Source organism: Patella vulgata, chromosome 8 (assembly GCF_932274485.2).
Source record: "Patella vulgata chromosome 8, xgPatVulg1.2, whole genome shotgun sequence".
NCBI classification, from domain to species: domain Eukaryota; kingdom Metazoa; phylum Mollusca; class Gastropoda; family Patellidae; genus Patella; species Patella vulgata.
The window spans coordinates 6,555,442-6,579,604 of NC_065886.2; the positions used below are offsets into that span (position 1 = coordinate 6,555,442).

General features: G+C 35.9%; 1 protein-coding gene across 4 annotated transcripts in view; it reads right to left on the bottom strand.

The window, feature by feature from the left end:
• Positions 1–1,806: 1,806 nt before the first annotated feature.
• Positions 1,807–24,163, bottom strand: part of LOC126829677 (fibropellin-3) — a 40,843-nt gene continuing 18,486 nt past the window's right edge. For 2 of the 4 annotated variants that reach the window (XM_056102745.1, XM_050559722.2), the window contains 10 exons: positions 18,112–18,219; positions 17,415–17,522; positions 16,718–16,825; positions 16,022–16,129; positions 14,229–14,339; positions 8,105–8,212; positions 3,613–3,714; positions 3,175–3,385; positions 2,190–2,311; positions 1,807–1,980 (listed from right to left, as the gene is read on the bottom strand). In XM_056102745.1, the coding sequence (XP_055958720.1) occupies positions 1,973–1,980; positions 2,190–2,311; positions 3,175–3,385; positions 3,613–3,714; positions 8,105–8,212; positions 14,229–14,339; positions 16,022–16,129; positions 16,718–16,825; positions 17,415–17,522; positions 18,112–18,219 (1,094 nt within the window). In that variant the 3' untranslated portion in view covers positions 1,807–1,972. The remainder of the gene's footprint in view (positions 1,981–2,189; positions 2,312–3,174; positions 3,386–3,612; positions 3,715–8,104; positions 8,213–14,228; positions 14,340–16,021; positions 16,130–16,717; positions 16,826–17,414; positions 17,523–18,111; positions 18,220–24,163) is intronic. The other 2 variants (XM_056102746.1, XM_056102744.1) reach the window with 2 other exon arrangements.

Sequence of the window (24,163 nt, forward strand, 5' to 3'; positions counted from 1 at the left end):
TCTGCGAACGTCTTATGGTCTCGCCACCGTTACCGTTGGTCGTAGAAGCTTGAAAATCGGAGTGAATACGTATACTAGCATCTTAAAGTACATAATGCCTGCAGTCCTTTTTGATTCCGATCATAAGAAAAGGATTTATGGGCAGAGCTGTATGTGGTTAAACCCCATTTGATTTCATTGTTGTTAATGGATCTTTTTCATATTTGGCTTGAAGTATTGGTCATCGAACCCTGTCAATATTCCTAATCCACAGCCTTCTGTTCCTGAGTTATCCCCTCTTTGCCGAAAACCGTATGAAAGCGATAAAGGCTATAGGTTTTAACAGATTTTTTTGTCCCCCGCCTTCCGAAGAAAGAGGACTATTAAAATGGGTTCGTCCGTCGGTCTGTCTGTCCGTTATACTTTTTGGGACACATTAACCCTCTTTATAATTAAGCTAGAATGTTCAAACTTGGTTTAGGTGTTTATTAGGTGAATGCCTTGATGTTGTTCGAAGATGAGAATTTTCTGCTTAGGGTAAGCAGAGATAGGCAATTTGATTTGTTAATTCTTTGGGACACGATAAAGTTCTAATTAAGTGAGAGTGATGAAACTTTGGGTATACTTTCATAACATCAATTCCTTGACTAAGTTCGATAATGAGTATTTTCTGCTCAGGGTAAGCAGAACGATAAGCAATTTGATTGGTCGAGATTTTGGAACACAACAACTCTCATTCTAATTGAGTTGGAATATTCACACTTGACGTAGCTGTCTATTAGGTGAATGCTTTGATGGAGTTGGAAGATGAGAATTTTCTGCTTACCGTAAGCAGAGATAAGCAATTTGATTGGATGATGCTTTGGGACACGATAACTTTAAATCTAATAAAGTGAGAGTGAGGACACTTAGTGTATAGCTTTATTACATCAATACCTTGAATAAGTTCGATAATGAAAATATTCTGCTGGGGGTAAGCAGAGCGATAAACAATTTGATTGGGCGAGACTTTGGGACACAATAACTCTCCTTATGGAGGTAGAATGTTCAAAATTGTTGTAGGCGTTCATTAGGTGAATGCCTTGGAGTTCGATGATTAACATTGTCTGCTAACGGTAAGCAGAGATAAGCAATCTGATTGTTTGATGCTTTGGGACACGATAACTTTGGTTATAATGAAGTGAGAGCGATGAAACTCAGAATATAGATTCATTATATCATTACCTTGACTAAGTTCAATGGTGAGAATTTTCTGCTTGCGCTAAGGAGCGATAAGCAATTTTATTGGTCAAGACTTTGGAACATAACAAGTCTGCTTTCAATTGAGGTAGATTGGTTAAACTTGATGTAGATGTTCATTAGGTGAATGTCTTGACGTGAAGCTAAGTAGAACTAATCAATTTCATAGGTCAATGCTTTGGGACAAGATAATCTTGATTCTATCTGGTAAAGAGGGATGAAACTTAGTGTGCAGTTTGATTGCTTGATACTTTTGAAAAAAATAAATGTGCGATTAATTAATATGTGTCATCTATTTATTTTTGGATTTCGGCGGGGGACATCAGAGAGGCTTGTTTATTTTTTCAATTTTCGATCCTTTTCAAATTTGTTCAACATCCAAGTTTTCCTTTCAGATCAGCTGCAGTTGAGACACAGATACTGTGTGGGCGTATTCAGTACTGAACAGAAGTGATTCCAATAGCGCTAAAATAACCTGATCAGCTGCAGTTGAGACACAGATACTGTGTGGGCGTATTCAGTACTGAACAGAAGTGATTCCAATAGCGCTAAAATGACGCATCGAGACTTTAAGTGAATAAATGAAAATTACAGTAAGAATTGTTTATTTAGGTTATTGGTCAGTTTCTAGAATGGATTTAGTTTTGTTATTTAAATGAATTTAGATTAATTTGGATATAGTTATTACATTGATGGCTATAACACGACTTATTCTTGATGTCTCAAAATGTATACATCTCTTGATGTCTTGGCTTTATACATCTGAAAATAGACAAATAAAGACAAGTAGGTAAATATATAGAAATATTTAGATACAGCAATGTGTTCTTGCAAATGCGTGTTTTAAATGACAAATAGAAACTATTCCAGTAGTTATTATCTACATACAAATATATACAAGTAGTCTATTATTTATTTACTAGTCTATATCAGTGGTTACCTGTATAAACATATAATACAACAGTTCATACCTGTGTAGGTAATGCTCAGGTTAAAACCAAGGCATGTAAAGAGGGAATCTGTTTCGAATCTCACGGTGGTGTTTTCACCAGTTGGTACTATGATAGGGTCTGGCGGTGTCCCACCACAATATCTATAATATAAAAAATAAACCACTTCAGTTATTTGTATCAATGACGTTGAAAAGAACTTTTTTCGTCGGCAAATAAAGTGCCCGAAATCACACTACGTTTTGGTTTGAATCAATTGTGCATTATGCGATTGTTTTCCGGCATCGAGCATTATTTGTTTCATTTAAGATCAGATTCTGTTCGGGAAGACGGGAATTTTTCAATTTTTTTCTTTTTATCTTCTAGTCATCAAATTTAAGAGTTTGAAATCTCATGACTATTTCATCTGGAAGCAATCTGTATTATGTCACAATTTTAGGGCATCGATCATTATTTGTGTCATAAGGTTTTTGGGAATAAAATGTTTAGAAATTAACTAAACCAGTGAGAATTAGTGTAATAAACAGTGTAGTCGCTCAGCTCAAAGCGCGACATGTTTCGGGCATCATCATTTATTTCATTAGAGAATTTTTTGATGCCATTTCCAGATGGATTATATTGGACCACTTTCAGGATGTCGTACTCACTTGCTAAAATTCATAAATTCCGTGGGGGAGATGCCCCCCCCCCCCAACCAACACCCCCCCCCCCAACCAACACACATATCCCTGGGCTAATTACCAGCTCCCATGAACTTGAGCGGAAAGGTGTCGGCCACTTTATTTCTACCCATCTCCCAACAAACACGGAATTCGGATGGTCGTCGTTGGATTTCGGTTCTAAAGCTAGACAAATAACGCTATCACTAATTTCTTGTTGCTTTACTCACTGGCTGGTATTGCAGTCAGGCGCTTTTGCTTTGCTATTTGTTTTGGGGTTTACTTATTTACCCGGTGGATGTAACTAGAAAATATGGGGTTCTTATTGATAAGATAGATGGGATTACCTTACTCCCTGAAGCGTTAGATAATCAAGATCACAAGATGTAGATAGTCCGCCCTGGCATGTATTAAACCCTGTAGACACAACAGGAATGAACTCAATGCTATATTGTCCGCCAAGAGTTAAGGTGATATTCTGTTCAGGTCGGCCAATTATAAGATAGCAATTGGCGAAGTTGTTTGGATATTCAAGTGGATAATTCGGTGATGTTATAACTGAAATTATAAACAAAAAGTGATGGTTATAGTTTTAATTACATTTATAACAACATGGTCACTGCATCATACACGCCACATAGTGTCACTACTTCTAAACAAAATTTACGTGCTTCTAAAACAGTCCGGGGACTTGAAATTAAATATACTTACTTTCATCATTTACAATATAAATACATCTACGTGCTTCTAAAACAGCCCAATGGGTTGACATTAAATATACTTACTTTCATCATTTACAATATTAGTACATCGACATTCAAATCCACCATCAACACGAAAACATATATCCCCGATCTCGGTACAAGGACTCGGGTCACATAAATCTTCTACAAAATAATAAATACACAGCTAAGTAAAAAGTAACTACCATCAAATGGCGATCAATCCCATTTAAAACAGTGTTTTATTTTAAAAGTCACGTGATCGTGATGAAATCGTGTAGCACTACCCGTCGGTCGAGAGAGGGGGAGAGAAATGGGGTTTAACGTACACTCGACACAAACTAGGTCATTTCGGGACTAACATATGGTTTAATTTTATTTCAAGAATTCGCTTGCGCGAAGGGGTCTTTAGCAGTGGGAGGAAACCGGAGGACCCACCCACGAGGCCCGTCGGTCGAATATGGAAAGCAAAACCGCGAAAAGCCTACCACATCCGATTAATTTAAAAATATTTTATTGTTCTAACTAACAAGTGGATAAGACACAAGTTTGACAACTTAGAACGCCATCTCCAATATATATATTTACATAAACAAATAATCATAATAGAACACATTATATTTGTAATCAAATCTTTTTTACATATCTGAGTACGAAGAAAAGAAAAGAAAGAAAAATAATAATAGCAATGTAAGTGTAGAAACTACATGTATGTGAAATATTTAATTTTATAATAATTTCAAATTACACTATCAAAACTATTTCTCTTTAATTGTGTTGTGAATCAAGACAGACCCTTACATTCCACGTGTACTTAGTGGATTATTCTTATAAGTGAACTCTATTCTCAGATAGAAGTTCCAGATATGTGGAGATGTGGAGATTAATTATATCATTTAATTTACAGAAGTTTTATGTAGTGTTTTGTCTGATTCGTGACTCAGATAACAAAGATGTGTGATCGTCCAACGAGCCTAGTAACTATCTTTAAACAAATAACTATAGGTAAATATATATCGCAAAAAATTCACACAAATGAGCATTATTTGATCTTGAAAAATGTCATTGAGAAAAGCGACCAGTATTTTTTATATACCTCTGAACATTAAAAAAAATATGCACGTTAGCTTCGCAGTTCAGTAAATCATTACCAAACAACAAAATATATATCAACATATAATAGTACATGTATATCATCAAATTGTATCAGCTATCATGACGTCTCTGTGAATTTTATATTTTGAACAAGATAATAAGAAATGGTTTGCGTTTTCAATATCATATCCACATGAACAAGCAGAATTATCAACTACATTTGCATGAAATAAATCGCCATTTAAGGCACTGCATTTATTACGCATCCTGCAGCGTAAAATGTTTAAATATAGATCACCACATGAAAAATAAGTTGGAACATTTGCGTTTTGAAAATATACCGCACATAGCTTATTTTTAAAAAGGGAAAATGTTGGTAATTGTCTCAATTGTAAATCCAAAGAGTTCCACAATTTAATAGTGGGCGGATTTTTTTTTTTTTGGGGGGATATGCAACCATCTGATTAGACTCTGAATCTGATCTTAGAGTTACGAAGATAATAATTGTTATTTTGTGATACCATATCTGGTACAAGGTCTGTAAAATATTGAGGTGTCTGCTCATTTACAATTTTATAGAATAATGACAATTTCCTAACAAGCCCCCTAGTTTCCCACCCCGACTCTTTATAAATGGATTCTAAACGAGCATAACTTGTTAAGCCCGTAACAATTCGACCTGCTTCGATTTGGAGCTTTTCTAAACGCTCGGAGTTGACTTTTCCATAATTGTCCCACACTTCAGATGAATATTCTAATATTGGCCTGATAAATGTTAAGTACATTTTTTCCAAGTATTCCCTCTTTAATTTATATTTTAGTTTTCTTAAAATGCTTAACTGTTTCGGGGCATTGCCAATCAATTTATCAATATGATTAGTTAATTTACAGTCGCTACTGAAGATAATTCCTAAATGTTTATTGACAGGTTTTAGTGTCAGATTGATTTTAACCAGCCACTTTTTTGACCACTCATTTAAATATATTAAATCTAAATTAATTATATTTTTTAAAGTGCTGTAATTAGTATCGTCTGCAAAACGTCTACCTAATCCTACTGTACCGTCGGTAATGTCATTGATAAATATAAGAACCAGCGGCTGCCAGGCAGGATACGCCCACATTTTGCAAGAGATGGATAGAGAACAAGCTAAAAACAAACGGGATTTTTTGTACAATCAGGGGCAATAATCCAGAAAGTTATGGTCTGAAATGCGCAAATATCAAAAGGCACTGAGATCTTTGGGATATAAAGATATGTTTTAAGTTTCATCAGAATCGGATCAAAATTGTGACCTCTAGAGGGTCGACAACCATCGTATTGCATACTTTTACACAATTTGCATACAAATAGCGGCCATTTTGTTGGGCAGTTTCATTACGATTTTCCCGAAATTCGAATTCAGCCTTCATTATGGTGGAATGGTGAAATATTTAAACGGTTTTTAAAATCGGAAAAAAAATTGTGACCTCTAGAGAATCCGCAAGCTAAAAATGACATTTTTCGAACAATCAGGGGCCATAACCCAGGAAGGTTTCCGCGATTATCAAAAGGATCCAAGATCTTAGTGTGTAATGGTGATATATTCACACATTGTTTTTAATTAGATGAAAATTGTGACCTCTACAGGGACCACAAGCTAAAAACGTGATTTTTTGTTCAATCAAGGGCCATAATTCAGGAAGTGACGGTCCGATATGCACGAATATCGAAAGGAACCGAGATCTTTGGGTTATAAACTTAATTTCCAAGTTTCATCAGAAATCAGAAGAAAATTGTGACCTCTAGAGGGTCCACAACCTTGATATACCATATTTTTTACGCTATTTGAGAACGAGGACGGCCATTTTGTCTGTCAGTTTTGGGCCATTTTTACGGAATTCGAACTCAGCCATCCTTAGTGTGTAACGGTGATATACTAAACCAGTTTTTAAATTGGATACAAATTTTGACCTCTATACTATAGGGTCCACAAGATAAAAACGCGATTTTTCTTACAATCAGGGGGTATAATTCAGGAAGTTACGGTCCGATATGCGCGAATATCGAATGGAACCAAGATCTGTGGGTTACAAACCTATTCTTTAAGTGGCATTTAGCGATCAGGGAACAAATTAACAGAACACAGTTTTTATGGGATACAATCACTAGTTTATTCTAAAAGCACGACGTTTCGACAAGTATCCTCTTATCGTTATCAAGCACAAATGACAATTTAGTAAACTTGTGGACAATATATATGAAATTAATAAGAAACCATCTGTATGGATTAAGAATAACAGTAATAGAAATAATCAAGGTGTAAAGGATATTTAACAATAACAACAAACATAACAAGGTAATTAGCTACTAATAAGCACTGATACTGCATGATTAGAGGGTTATTAACAGGTTGGGAGAGTCTATAATATCGAAAATTTATTAATGAGATGGGGTGGGGCGGGGATTTTAGTACAACCAAAGATAGCTTAATAGTTAAATTATGTTGTTCATCTTAATTACATCATCATATGCCCTGGGGATGTAGAGCCCTAAGTCCCTATTGAGTTCAGGTGAATGTCTTCTGATATTTATAGCTTCTAGGATCTTCCTGGTTTTCTTGTTCTGTTGGTTGGCGGTTAGTACCTGGTCCGCCATCTTGGTTCATTAGAGCCTTTGTTCAAATTCGATAGAATAAGTTGGATAACTATTTTCCTTGGTGTTCTTCAATTTGTTTACATCAAACAGATAACCACCCAATTACCTATACAGAATCTATTTACAACTGGTATAAATTGACACTGTTATTTATGTCTAAAACTCATTTTCCTCAACATTTGCACGAGCCAGATTTATCAAGCCTTCATACCCAAGTGAGGGCGTCACTTACAAGCACTGGTCCGGGTGAAATGGAATGACCTAGAAATTATCAGTGATGACTGTAAAAAGTAGGCTACTGGTGAGGATATGACATTACCAAGTAAGTATAGTGACATCCTACATTCTGATCGATGCCATAAAATTATTCATATCAATTCTGTATAGCATGTTAGTGAAATGGTCCGATAAGCAGCAGAGGAACAAGCTGAGTTCGGGAAAGGATATTCAGTGGTAATGAATTTGTATTACTAACTGTAAAACAGGTTGATTATATTATGTCTTATCGATTTCAGGTACGCCTTGTCCGAATTAATCAAACAAAGTTATGTTATACATTGTTTGAGCAAGATTACATGGACCTATGGTAACAATGTTATAAATTGTAATGTAACTAGTTAATTCAGGTGTAATGAGTTAATTTAGATGTAGTGAGTTTATTCAGATATAACGAGTTAACTCAGATGTAATTGGTGGATTCTTGTGTCAATCTAATCTAGTGTCAACCAAGAATGTATCCTGAGTCCTTTTCTTTTCCTAAAATGAGCTTGTTAATCAAAGCATGCTAAATTATTATGACAATAATGAATTTAAGTAACTTACTATCACAGTTTTCTCCTAAAAATCCTGTAGTACAATTACAGCTGTAACCGTTATCAACTGGTAAACATATACCGCCATTTTGACATGGGTTGGGTAGACACAGGTTCACTAGAATTAAAAAGGCACAAATCATATAAACATGTTGGTTGGTTTCTATATAAGGATTAATTCTCTCAATTTAATATTGTTATTATTGCTTATCAATACCTTTCCCCAAAATTCTAAAACCTGATCATCAACAAGCACGTGCCCTGATCGTCAACAAGCCCATTCCCTGATCCTATTTAACTTTCGGCGGCCTTGGTCAAATCGGCAGATGGTCTTAATAATTGGATTTAGATAACATGCGCAGTTCACAATCTAGTCCCGTTTACCTGCAGTGTTGATTGGGTTAGGTTCCGATTTTCTGTTCGACTTCCATCCATAATTTCATCATGAAGTGGATAATCGAGACTATGCTTTTTTTATCGTACCGAAATTAGTAATGATGATCGAGGCTAGGCCGAAAATTCAATAGCTAAAATTTCGGTTCAGAGTGGATCAATTTCACTGAAATTTTCAGTAATTTCCTTTTACATTATTTAGTTTTAAACTATTGTAGTAAGAACTGTCAGCTCTTTATCTAATATCCCAAAATGCATCTTTAATCCAAATAGTGGACGTATTACAATATTCCCCTTAATCACAACAGTGTATGGGTTGCAATTTCAATCTGTCCATTAATCACAACAGTCTATGAAAAATCATATAATGTTTTTCTTACAAATACAATTAATTACAACAACATATGTCTTACAATTCTTACAATTAATTACACCATCATATTGCTTACAATTACAATATTTCTATTAATTACAACAGCATATGGCTTACAGTTATAATATGTCTATTAATTACAACAGCGTATGGCTTACAATTACAATATTTCTATTAATTACAACAGCGTAAACCTAATAATGTATGGAATAGAATTACAATATGGACATTAATCATAATAGTGTATTAATTAAAATTACAATATTTGCCTTAATTACAACAGTGCACCAGTAACCCCAATTTCATTTCAACTCAATTCCGCATCATCCCGGGCAGTCGTTACAATAGAAATACCGACCAAGGTTTATGCGTATGTTACCCCCCCCCCCCAAAAAAAAGAGCGCATTCTGAAATCTGTGTCTAAATGGGTCGAATTGGCCAATATCCAAAATCGCCGCCAGTTTTTGCCGGGGTAGTTGAATCCATTTCCATACACAGTTTGGCGAGTTAATATTGGGGAATGATTCCAGTTGGCGGGAAATTCGAATTTTGCAAAATGATCATATTTTGGTGTCGAAATATACATTTTTGAGGTAGCCGATTCCAATAGAAATTAGGGGACTAAGGATTCTCGAGTCTGCCTCAGATCTTATACGATTGCATTCATCAAGCATCGTCAACAATTTAAATAATATATATGTGAGTTTGCCCCATTGCAATATGAACTACAATTACCCTAATAAATATATCAGATACGAAATTTCAATCACTACTACTTTTTTATAATTTACAATAGGCAGTTAGGTGAATTTTATCCACTCACTAAAGGGGAAACGGGAATTTTAAACTAACTCCCACTAACACCCTACCCACAAAAGTTCAAATACCAACACCTACTTTCGGATACCCAGTATTGACCTGTGATGGCCGAAGAAGGCCAATAATGGGTTATGGGGTGTCTCCTTCTGCAATCTTGCAAAGCTAATTACATAGGCTATCTAACTCAACACTACAGGATAAAAAAACTCCCCATCAATCAACACTTCTTCCTTTACACAGCAACCATTCACTTCAGGTAAGCAGTAAGCTACACAACTTCACCAGTTAAATAAACTCCAGACATCAGGAGTCAAAGATCAGAGAGGTGAATGCACATACATGTGTAGAGTGGTTCGTGCAAATAACAAAAATCCAATAATCGAGCTATATTTGGGGCTTATTTTAACAAATATGATAAGACTTACCATTAAAATCATCATTCATTAACAATTAAACTATTGCTAGGTTGGATATTTGTATGATTTGGCCATTTGAATGGGACTTTCTAATTATATGGAAAAGTTGATCGCCCAAGTAGCGTTACAGCGGTAGATTTTTTCATTAAAAAGAGTTATGTTTCTTGGTCACATCAAAGTTTCAAATTTTGCTCTGGAAAACGAATTCTTAATTTCCGCAGTCGGCTTTCTTCGTTTTTTTTCGTACGTACAATTAACGATTGAATTTAACATTTGTACGCGTGCGCAGCCCTTAGTTAGAGAGAGAGAGAGATGTCTGTATTTTGAGTTGATTTTTTTAACGTTTACATGCAATAGACTATAGTTAAAACTTTCTAATAAGGGGTGAATTTCGTGGTTTACAAACGCAGTATGTAGAGAGTGCTTACCGTACTCATATTGTAGATGTTAAATATTCTTTATGATAATCCTATTTTGTTTCAAATAATTATCACAAATATAAAAACATCCACATCAAAAACAGAGGAGCACACGACATGCGCAAAGAAAAAAAACCTTAAGCATTTTCAAATCGGTTCGGCAGCAGTGTTCCAAATGTCTAGCATTGCATCCGGAATTCCGTATAAGAATCTACTTAAAAGTCAAAAACGCGACTCCTACACATTGTGCTCTATGTGTTATAAATTAAAGAATAAACCGTAAATCAATTGAACCCATTTCAAGGTGGAACTGCATGCTTTTTGATATGATTGGGCTATTTGTGGCGCCAGATAATCCAAAAATAGAAGTCGATACGTGACAATGCGTCTCGAAAAATTCTTTGATCTGTTATATGACTGGAAAATTCTGTTATTAAAAACAACCGGCATGACAATGACTATATAATAAGTTGGGAGTTCTACAATAGGGATCTTTTAGTGAAATGTTAGAGAAATTTGAGTTTAAATAAATCCTTTGTGTTTAAATTACCACTTATGGTTGGTTGTGTCATTTTATATATCAATCTGGAAATTTCTGTTTTATAGCTATTGTTCTCGAAAGTAAGACGCACAATTTACGCATCGTGTCGCGTTTTCATATTTTTAATAATTATGAAGCAGTCAATGCGCGTCTTTTTGGTTATATTTCAGTTCTAGAAAAATGAGTTGTTGCTAGATTTATAATAACTGGAACGTTTTGTAATCACCATGTTAGAAATGGCAAATGCATAAAGATAATATATACTATTCAAAAAAAGTAGGGGATATTTGATTTTGGGGGCATAATACTAAAATATGCAAATGACTACGAAAAAAGTCACTATAGAACCTAACAGAAAAAACATTTCCAGTTACATGTGACGCCCAAACGCACCAATAGCTACCGCATGGAATGCAGGTGATGCTTGGGATCATCATGGGGGTCCAACCCAAGATTTGCACGACTCTGACTTTGAATGTTACAGTCATTGTGGCATTGAATTCCAGGGTGGAAACATCAGTTTAATTGTTTTAGTGACCAGAAAACAAATTTTGATATGCGTCGGCTTACCCAAAATGAAAGGTTACGTGCCCTTGGCATGCTACAGATCGGCACAACACAGGCGGTTGTGGCGCCGACGATGAATGTTTCTCAGTCTGTCATAAGCAGGCTATGGTCCAGATACCGTGATACACAATCTGTACAGAACAGACCACGCTCAGGTCGACCAAGGGCGACAACTCAAGCCCAGGATCGATTTATCCGTACCTTGGCCTTGAGAAATCGTGTCATCACAGCAAATCAGATCAGCGCTCGTCTTCAAACAGACACTGGTGTGAGAGTGAGTGGCCAGACGATTCGGAATCGACTGCATAGGGGTCACCTTCGCGCCCGACGTCCTCGCGTGATCCCTTGTTTGAGAGATCATCACATTCAGGCAAGACGTCGTTGGTGTAGGGATCGTCAACACTGGGATAATCGACGCTGGAGCAATGTGATGTTTTCAGATGAGTCAAGGTTCACTGTTGATTTTTTGGACAGACGTAGGAGGGTGTGGCGTCGTCGAAACGAGCGCTTCCAAGAAGTTAACGTCATCAGACATGATCGATTTGGGGGTGGTTCTGTTATGGTGTGGGGAGGCATCACTGTTGCTGGAAGAACGGCTTTACATGTTGTTGCAGGGCGTGTTACAGGCCAGTACTACCGGGACAACATCTTGGCAGTCCATGTTGTGCCGTTCGCACGACGTCATGGATGCCGTTTCATCTTCTAGGATGACAACGCAAGATGTCACAGGGCCAGGATCGTTACAGGTTACCTCCAACAACAGAACATCACCACATTACCTTGGCCAGCACTGAGTCCCGACCTCTCCCCCATCGAGCATGTCTGGGACATGCTTGGACAGAGGTTACGTCAACGTCAACAACGTCCTGCCAATGTCCAAGAACTTGCTGCTGCGTTGCAACAGGAATGGGACAATCTGGACCAAAATGACCTTAGACGTCTCATTAGGAGTATGCCACGTCGGATCAATGCTTGTTTGGCAAACAGAGGAGGATTTACCCGTTACTGACTTGGTTGTGATGCTGTGGTAACTTTGCTGTTTGACCCCGGGTATCATTTTACCCTTATAATGGTCAGTCTGTGCCTTACTTAGTCTAACGATCATTTGGAATAAATCGATGAATGTGAACTTCATTTCATTTTGTCATTTGTTTCTTCGTCAGTTTCATTAGGTGACTTTAATAACACTTAAAAATCAAATATCCCCTACTTTTTTTGAATAGTATACATGAATGGCATAGCCATAATGGCACATCCTCCTATTAAATTTGACACAAAACCGGAGGCCAATTTGCAGTGCCCTAAAATGATTAGAATCCGAGTCTTGTGACCAGTACCGTAATTTTATTTTAATCATGCACGTCTGGTTAATCGAAACTAGAGAAAATAATTTCGTTCAATTAATTTCCAGTCTCAAATTTGTTCTGCGTATTTAGAGCTAGCAACAATGTAACTTCTAAAGTAACTAAAGCGCCCACTAACAACAGAGTTTTACGGTTAAATAAAAGTAACTTTCACAGTCTTGCAGTGTCGGTATGTTGCCACGAGAGTGGATTTAAAAGCTAGAAAAAGGGCGAAACTACACGAGTTGACTCTGAACCGAGAACCGTTACAATATATACGTCATTGGTTACAATCAACTAACTTAGAAATTAAATCGCCGAGTTTTAGCCAAAATTTTAATCTAGTTCGTAACTACTTATTTTTAAAAGTCCAACGAGTAAAGAATAATTTTTTTACATGGCTTCATTGATAAATAAGTGAACGAATATTGTCACGTGAATGTCTATTTTGGGCGACTGTTTGCTGCTTACAGTGCACGAGCGAGCCCGTGAGAGCACTTTTCTCATAAACGAAGTTTTGATCCGCGTGACAACATGCTGTTAAAACAGGTCAGTTTATATAGTACAGATAAATGAGTCTGTGGGCCACTCTAACATGTGAGCTTTTCATACCCTATAACAACACACGCATGTGCACTCTGGGGTCATCAATACAGACCAGTCCATTCTTAGCTTAAGGGAGACTGGGCAAGTTTATAACAATATCTTTTTAGGTCTTGGGGTTTGAGTTAAAAACTTGTCTAATTTGTTTTGTTTATCTTTGTTTACCTGGTCCGCCATCTTGGTTCATTAGAGCCTTTGTTCAAATTCGATAGAATAAGTTGGATAACTATTTTCCTTGGTGTTCTTCAATTTGTTTACATCAAACAGATAACCACCCAATTACCTATACAGAATCTATTTACAACTGGTATAAATTGACACTGTTATTTATGTCTAAAACTCATTTTCCTCAACATTTGCACGAGCCAGATTTATCAAGCCTTCATACCCAAGGGCGCATAACTCATCTATCCGATTTGTGACAACCTTGATCGTCTAGGAATAGCTGGCGTGGATACTGTCTGTTGGGACTCAGTAGTCTTGGACTTCACGTTATTTCTGTAATTATGGCTACCGAAATCAGGCGAAACATGTAGACAATTAAATAATAGTAATTTCTTTAGGCATTTTAACCTTTATTTATTATATTATGCAAATATTTATATATAGGTTTTTATACCGAAGAAGATTATATAGTGTACAGACATAGTACCAGCTTACCATGACAAAAGGACCCTTCAAATCCAGGAGGACAGCTGCAACTCACGCCACCTTCTGATGGATAACACGTACCATCATTTAAACAGGGGTTGTTGAAATCACATAGGTTAACTAAAATTAAATTAAAAAAATGTAGACCTCACATATATTAGTAATAATGTATATTAGATACTGAGTGACCTAATTCCAATTGTTAATTATAGCATAATGTAATATGGATATGGGTCATTCCATGTCAAGGGGACCAAATTCTGAGAAAGCTGTAAAGTGACCTCCTCTGAAAATTTATAAAAAAAAACATATATGTTATAGTACACACAGTCTTATGTAAAACTATATGACTCTAGTATTAATATGGCCATTTGAATGGGATACCCTTTCGCAAGTTTTGAAACGACTGGTATATGGCTCGATTTTAGTGTTCTGATTTTATATACCCTAGATAGACAATATTCTTGAAATTAAGGGGTTTGTAAGAGAATGTTATATCGATTGTTTTTTGCACAAGTATCACATTTTGGCACTTAAGGTACTCCATACGCAGTTGATGGTACTTTTCCTGTAAACTGTGATTGTAAATTCTTAATCTACATAACATTTTCTTACAAACCCCATAATTTCAAGAACATAAACTGGCTAGAAGGAATAAAATCAGATCACAAAAATCGAATCATATCAATATTAATACTAGAGTCATATAACTTTACAGTTTTACATAAGACTCTATGTACTCTAACATATTTGTTTTCATAATTTTCTGAGGGGGTCACTTACAAGCACTGGGCCGGGTGAAATGGTCATATTAATACTAGAGTCATATAACTTTACAGTTTTACATAAGACTCTATGTACTATAACATATTTGTTTTCATAATTTTCTGAGGGGGTCACTTACAAGCACATGTCCAGGTGAAATGGAATGACCCATATTTCTTCGTGACCTAGAAATTATCAGTGGTGACTGTAAAAAGTAGGCTACTGGTGAGGATATGACATTACCAAGTAAGTATAGTGACATCCTACATTCTGATCCATGCCTTAAAATTATTCATATCAATTCTGTATAGCATGTTAGTGAAATGGTCCGATAAGCAGCAGAGGAACAAGCTGAGTTCGGGAAAGGATATTCAGTGGTAATGAATTTGTATTAGTAACTGTAAAACAGGTTGATTATATTCGGTCTTATCGATTTCAGGTACGCCTCTGTCAGAACTTATCAAACAAACGAGAGAGAGAGAGAAATGGGGTTTAACGTCCACTCGACACAAACTAGGTCATTTCGGGACTAACATATGGTTTAATTTTATTTCAATCATTCGCTTGCGCGTAGGGGTCTTTAGCAGTGGGAGGAAACCGGAGGGCCCGGAGAAAACCCACGAGGTTGGACAGGCGACTCTATTCCTTGTCACGTACCACCGGGGAATCGGAACCCCGAAGGTTGACTCAATGACAGACCGTATGATACAGCACGCGCGTGCTAACCATTCGGCCATCCAACCCCCCTTAATCAAACAAAGTTATGTGATACATTGTTTGAGCAAGATAACATGGACCTATTATAACAATTATAATGTAACTAGTTAATTCAGGTGTAATGAGTTAACTCAGATGTAATGAGTTTATTCAGATATAACGAGTTAACTCAGATGTAATGAGTGGATTCTCATGTCAATCTAATCTAGTGTCAACCAAGACTGCACCCTGAGTCCTTTTCTTTTCCTAAAATGAACTTGTCTGCTTGTTAATCAAAGCATGCTAAATTATTATGACAATAATGAATGTAAGTACCTTACCATCACAGTTTTCTCCTAAATATCCTGTAGGACAATTACAGCTGTAACCATTATCAACTGGTGAACAAGTACCACCATTTTTACACGGGTCGGGTAGACACAGATTCACTAGAATTAAAGATAGGTAGCCAGGCAAGAAAACATACGCCCACAGCAACTAAATCGTCCAGGCAGTCAACAAGGGTTGTCGCATATTTTTACTTTTTTCGGTAATGAAACATTTATAATACACTAAAATCTGATTAAGAGCAACAATTCACGACGTACAATCAGAAAACTATTAGAATTTGTTTGGTTTTTATAAAGTTCTGCCCCATGCTAACGTTTTGTATGCAAAGCTTTTAATATCATGGATTTAACTGTTCAAGTCATAAAAATTCATTGAAAATCAATATACTTGTTCGTCTCAAGATCTTAAACTCTGTATATCAATCTGAAGTCAATCGGATGATAACTTTAGCCTTTAGAGCGTCACAAGATTTTGCAAAGTGATCAAGGGCCATAACTTTGGCAGTAATTATCGGAAATCGTTAAAAATCAATAGGAATCTTCGTCTCATGACCTCAAACACTGTGTATAAATTTATACTCAATCGGATATTAACTTTAGCCTCTAGAGCATCCACAAATGAACTTGTCTGCTTGTTAATCAAAGCATGCTAAATTATTATGACAATAATGAATGTAAGTACCTTACCATCACAGTTTTCTCCTAAATATCCTGTAGGACAATTACAGCTGTAACCGTTATCAACTGGTGAACAAGTACCACCATTTTTACATGGGTCGGGTAGACACAGATTCACTAGAATTAAAGATAGGTTGCCAGGCAAGGAAACATACGCCCACAGCAACTAAATCGTCCAGGCAGTCAACAAGGGTTGTCGCATATTTTTACTTTTTTCGGTAATGAAACATTTATAATACACTAAAATCTGATAAAGAGCAACAATTCACGACGTACTTATCAGAAAACTATTAGAATTTGTTTGGTTTTTATAAAGTTCTGCCCCATGCTAACGTTTTGTATGCAAAGCTTTTAATATCATGGATTTAACTGTTCAAGTCATAAAAATTCATTGAAAATCAATATACTTGTTCGTCTCAAGATCTTAAACTCTGTATATCAATCTGAAGTCAATCGGATGATAACTTTAGCCTTTAGAGCGTCACAAGATTTTGCAAAGTGATCAAGGGCCATAACTTTGGCAGTAATTATCGGAAATCGTTAAAAATCAATAGGAATCTTCGTCTCATGACCTCAAACACTGTGTATAAATTTATACTCAATCGGATATTAACTTTAGCCTCTAGAGCATCCACAAATGAACTTGTCTGCTTGTTAATCAAAGCATGCTAAATTATTATGACAATAATGAATGTAAGTACCTTACCATCACAGTTTTCTCCTAAATATCCTGTAGGACAATTACAGCTGTAACCGTTATCAACTGGTGAACAAGTACCACCATTTTTACATGGGTCGGGTAGACACAGATTTACTAGAATTAAAGATAGGTTGCCAGGCAAGGAAACATACGCCCACAGCAACTAAATCGTCCAGGCAGTCAACAAGGGTTGTCGCATATTTTTACTTTTTTCGGTAATGAAACATTTATAATACACTAAAATCTGATTAAGAGCAACAATTCACGACGTACTTATCAGAAAACTATTAGAATTTGTTTGGTTTTTATAAAGTTCTGCCCCATGCTAACGTTTTGTATGCAAAGCTTTTAATATCATGGATTTAACTGTTCAAGTCATAAAAATTCATTGAAAATCAATATACTTGTTCGTCTCAAGATCTTAAACTCTGTATATCAATCTGAAGTCAATCGGATGATAACTTTAGCCTTTAGAGCGTCACAAGATTTTGCAAAGTGATCAAGGGCCATAACTTTGGCAGTAATTATCGGAAATCGTTAAAAATCAATAGGAATCTTCGTCTCATGACCTCAAACACTGTGTATAAATTTATACTCAATCGGATATTAACTTTAGCCTCTAGAGCATCCACAAATGAACTTGTCTGCTTGTTAATCAAAGCATGCTAAATTATTATGACAATAATGAATGTAAGTACCTTACCATCACAGTTTTCTCCTAAATATCCTGTAGGACAATTACAGCTGTAACCGTTATCAACTGGTGAACAAGTACCACCATTTTTACATGGGTCGGGTAGACACAGATTCACTAGAATTAAAGATAGGTTGCCAGGCAAGGAAACATACGCCCACAGCAACTAAATCGTCCAGGCAGTCAACAAGGGTTGTCGCATAATTTTACTTTTTTCGGTAATGAAACATTTATAATACACTAAAATCTGATTAAGAGCAACAATTCACGACGTACTTATCAGAAAACTATTAGAATTTGTTTGGTTTTTATAAAGTTCTGCCCCATGCTAACGTTTTGTATGCAAAGCTTTTAATATCATGGATTTAACTGTTCAAGTCATAAAAATTCATTGAAAATCAATATACTTGTTCGTCTCAAGATCTTAAACTCTGTATATCAATCTGAAGTCAATCGGATGATAACTTTAGCCTTTAGAGCGTCACAAGATTTTGCAAAGTGATCAAGGGCCATAACTTTGGCAGTAATTATCGGAAATCGTTAAAAATCAATAGGAATATCGTCTCATGACCTCAAACACTGTGTATACATTTATACTCAATCGGATATTAACTTTAGCCTCTAGAGCATCCACAAATTTTTTTGAAGTGATCAAGAGCCATATACAGTAATTATCGGAAATCGCTGAAAATCAATAGGATTCTTCCTCTCATGACCGTAAACACTGTGTATAAATTGAAAGTCAATCGGATGTTAACTCTGGCCTCTAGAGCGGCAAAATGATTTTTCATAGTGATCAAGGGCCATAACTCTGGCAGCAAATATTGGAAATCGCGGAAAATCCATAGGCTTCTTCGTCTCAAGACCTTAAACACTGTGTATAAATTTAAAGTCAATCAGATATTAACTTTAGCCTCTAGAGCGTCCACAGGCAATCGTGGACGCGGGACCGACGGACGGGGGCGACGACAATATACGACCACATTTCAATGTGGGCGTATAAAAAGGCACAAGTAATATAAACATGTTGGCCGGTTTCTCTATAAAGATTAATTCTCTAAATTTCTCAAGTTAATTTTTTGAGTAATAATATTCTTATTGCTTATCAATACTTTTCAACCAAATTCTTAAATCTGGTCATCAACAAGCACATGCCCTGATCGTCAACAACTGAACCTATTTAACACTCGGCGGCCTTGGTCAAATCGGCAGGTGGTCTTAATAATTGGATTTAGATAACATGCGCAGTTCACAATCTAGTCCCGTGCGTTTACCTGTAGTGTTTATTGGGTTAGTTTCCGATTTTATGTTCGACTTCCATTCATGGATAATCGAGACTATGTTTATTTTATCGTGCCGTCTTTAGTAATGATGATCGAGGCTAGGCCGACAATTCAATAGCTAAAGTTTCGGTTCAGAGTGGATCAATTTCACTGAAATTTTCAGTAAATTTCCTTTACATTATCTAGCTTTAAACTATTATAGTAAGAACTGCCAGCTATTTACCTAATACCCAAAATGTATCTTTAATCCAAATAGTGCATGTGTTATAATTACAATATTCCCCTTAATCACAACAGTGTCTTACAATTCTTACAATTAATTACACCATCATATTGCTTACAATTTCTAGTAATTACAACAGCATATGGATTACAATTACAATATTTCTATTAATTACAACAGCATATGGCTTACAATTACAATATTTCTATCAATTACAACAGCATATGGCTTATAATTACAATATTTCTATTAATTACTAAAGCGTATGTCTTACAATTAAAATACTACAGCGTATGGCTTACGATTAAAAAATTAACATTAAATAAAACTTTTACATTAAACCTAATAATGTATGGATTACAATTACAATATGAACAGTAATCATAATAATGTATTAATTAAAAATACAATATTTGCCTTAATTACAACAGTGCACCAGTAACCCCAATTTCATTTCAATTCATTTCAGTACAACTCAATTCCACATCATCCTGGGCAGTTGCTACAATAGAAATGTCGACCAAGGTTTATGTTTATGTTACCACCCCCACCCCTTCACGTGGCAAAGTGGGTAAGACGCTAGCTCGCTAGCCTGGCGGTCGGGTGTTCGATCCCTGCATTGGCCGAGAAAGTTCATCCAGATTTTCCGGCGTGGTTCTCCCTTGTCAGTGATGCAGGAAAGCTGTCTAGTCGTTCGGATGGTACGAAAAACCGAGGTCCCGTGTACACATTGGCGTGCACGTAAAAGATCCCTTGGCAGTTGGAATTCGATATAAGAGTAGGCCGTAGTGCCGCTGTCCGGGCAAAATTTCCCTCATAGCACACTGTATGGCGTATGCCCGTCTTCATTAGCCCAGGTTAGGAGCAGAACAGTAGGACGTTAAACTCCATTTCATTTCCAAAAGCGCATTCTTAAATCTGTGTCTAAATGGGTCGAATTGGCCAATATCCAAAATCGCCGCCAGTTTTTGCCAGAAAATGCAAATTTTTTTATCTAATTATTATAATGTGACCAAGTTTTGTATTAAAATATATCCTTTCGAGACAGCTGAATCCATTTCCATGCACATTTTGGTGATTAGTTATACAGCGGAGTAAATATTGGGGAATGATTCCAGATGGCGGGAAATTCGAATTTTACAAAATGATCACATTTTGGTGTCAAAATATACGTTTTTGAGGTAGCCGATACCAGTTTTGATAAAGGGTCAATCCCAATAGAAATTAGGGGACTAAGGATTCTCGAGTCTGCCTCAGATCTTATACGATTGCATTCATCAAGCATCAACTAAATTTCATTTAGATTCTCTGGCCTCACTCTCACCTCACAGTGGAAGCAGCGTAGCAGGCATGACGAAAGGGGCCACTCTCAGCTCTATATGGGTATAATACTATAGGGTTTATTTTAGTATTAAGAACGGTGTTCTGTTTAATATAGAAATTCTTCACCTAAATGATGTGTGACGAAAGCTAGGGTAGTGAAGTAGCTTGCATTATTTTACTACTATCTTAGACCAACTTACCGACAGTTATGTCAGTATCCATTGCTGGAAGTAGGGTACTATAGTCCAGTCATCTCGTGCACGGATTAGTACAAATAATTATTAGCGGTATTTTCTATCAACAAATTGAGCCATACAAATAATGTTCGGACCATCACGTGACAAATTGCAGATCTACAAATTAGATTATTTATTTGGAACATGATATTGTTCATAGTTATGGTTTACTATACTGGAGTTCTATAGTGAATAATAAACGCTTCCCAAGCGAAAAAAAACCATAACAATGTCACGTGACAATATTACGAATAAAAGCGTTCTTTGATTACATGCTGTTTGGTTTGAATATTAAATAACACGGCAATCTGTATTTATGGGGAAAAGAGAATGAATGTCCCCAATTCCAAAAATAGATGACTGGAATATTTATTGAATGGAAAGTGAATATTTTATAAACAAAATTCTTCGGATTTGTAGTTTTCTAGCTTGGGTGTATTTGTGATTTGAATCCATGTAACGAGGACAGTAAACAATTCGATGACGGTAAACTTTTATAGGGTATAGGCCCTATTTATATTAGCTTCTCGTCACATATCTGTATTATGATACTGCTTGTGAACTATACATATATCAGCCATCGCGTTTTCCATAACTTCATTTGGCATTTGCTAGGCAAAACTCGGTGTTTTATACATTTTACTATAAAATTGTAATAAATGTTTTACATCAATGAATAAAATAAAAAATAAAATCTACAAATTAAAACAGTACAATAACATTAGGATTTGACGCCCTACAAATCACTAAAAGTAAAACAATTGTTTGTTGAATAAGCGTTACTAATACGTTTTTTTTTCCAATGGGGAAAACCTCCTGGACTATGTTCTTCTGTTGTATTTAAGTTATTATTTTTTAAAAATAAATTCAAAAGAACGCGTCTTTACAAATTTCAATATAACCACAAATAAGTGATTATACTGATGCACACTGTCATACACGATGCTAAGATGGGTATTAATGGTTTATATTTGAAAATCATATTATACAATAGAAAAATATTAAAATATATCTTTAAACAACGCCCTTCTCAATTACTGCTTCGGGGAATATCATTTGATAATTTAGATGATCAGCATTAAACACCTCTGTGCCGTTATGCTATCAATTGACCTTTCCGTCAGAAACCTGTAGCTCCTCCCACTTTTTATAATGACGTCACCTTAGAAAACATTGACGCGCCTTTGACATTTACAAGCATGGCGATGGCTGAACGACGTTCAATCTTGTCACGTCTTATGCCAATCTTTTGGACTTTCCCGCTAATTTCTTGGAATATTTTTGAAAGAGAAGTGTATTGTTAGTTTGAAGTAAAGAAGCAGGGCCCCAGGTACTACAATGAATGATATTTTTCTGACGCCATCCTGTTTTAGGCGATTGACGGATCTTGAAGCATCAATCATTATATGACACAAGCCACGATAAGATGTAGAACTTTAGATGAAAAAGCAGTTAAATTTAAATTATTTTTTTCCAATTCTTTGGGGGTCAAAAACTTGTATTAATAATTCATCTTTCAAATTTTGTAATGAAAAAGAGAACTTATCGTTCTGTTTTTATGCAAATACATATTTTGCGGACCATGCGACCTTGTAATCGACGTCACATGTCCAATTAATATTTGCCCCAAATTTGCTAATAAATACCGGCCCAGTTGATTTGCAGTGTGATAATATCAAAATCTACATTTTTGAATGTAAAGATATGTCTTTGTGCCCTGTTACCCCAAGATGTTGGCAAGGATCTTTCCTGGACATCTGGTTTCAAAACAGTGTGAAATTTCCCAACTGATAACTCTTCTACACTCTTTCTTGGGCATGATTTCATTGTTATTCTTAGCCGATATGTTACAATATTTGATCAATGATTATTTTTTTATTAAATTTTACTGCTCTGTACTGTTTTGTCAATATTATACAAAATATTTGTAACGGAAGTGACTCCCTACTATGTAACGGACGTGACCTTTTGTAACGGACGTTACTGTTGACCCAATTAAAAGTGCTAGGTGTATCTGAGTACAATGTCGGTGTTTAACGCTCTTTTCCATTCTTAGTTTAAGGACATTTAAAAAGAAGGCAATTTATGTAATTTAATAAAGACTCGTAATTTTCTTTAGGTTATCTTAGCTTCTTTGTGTAACGTTAGTGATGTTTGACATTATGAATTTCGTCCACCATCACATCCGTTACACGTCAAACCGAAGGTCAAACTGTTATCAATCAAATTTGCGTGATTCTTTTATTTATTTCGATTACCAGAATGTGAGGAACGGCTCTTGATTTTGAGCGCAAAACAGACGGCTTTGGCATCTCCTCAGTTTTTGTCAAATTCTTGTTATAATATAACGGACGTGATTTGGGCATAACGGACGTGATTTTGACATTACGGACATGACGACAACAAAAGTTTGAGGACGGAATTTCCGTATCGTGTCCCCCATTCTTAATTACCCGCAAAATCGTGAGGTATACGAACAGTGTGTAGAACAAGGGAGCTCATAACTGCGGAGGAGCCATGGATTTAAAACGGGACGGGAAATATCGATCATCATAAACGCAAATAACGGGCGTGATTCTTTGACGGAATAGTTTCTTCTCAAACGTCTCTAGATCAACATAAATACTTACATCATATCACTCAAGTATGCCTCTTCATTTGTAACATAAACATACATATATAGATACAGGTGGTGAGCCACTCTTTCAATGCAATAAAAAACGTCTGTTACACGTGCCATTATTTAAACAATGGTTGCATATATCACAAGGATTTACTAAAATTAAATTAAAGAAATGTAGACCTCACGGTTCATTCCCACGAAGGCGCAGTTATTGACCGTAACGGATTAAAAGAGGTCATATTCGACGTGTTCGTGGGAATCCAGCTTTCATGGATTAAAATGAATTAAAAATGTAATAATGGAGTTATAGATTGTTATGATAAGAATTTACAATTTCATAATCCCCAATGTGACTAATTAACTAACATTTTAA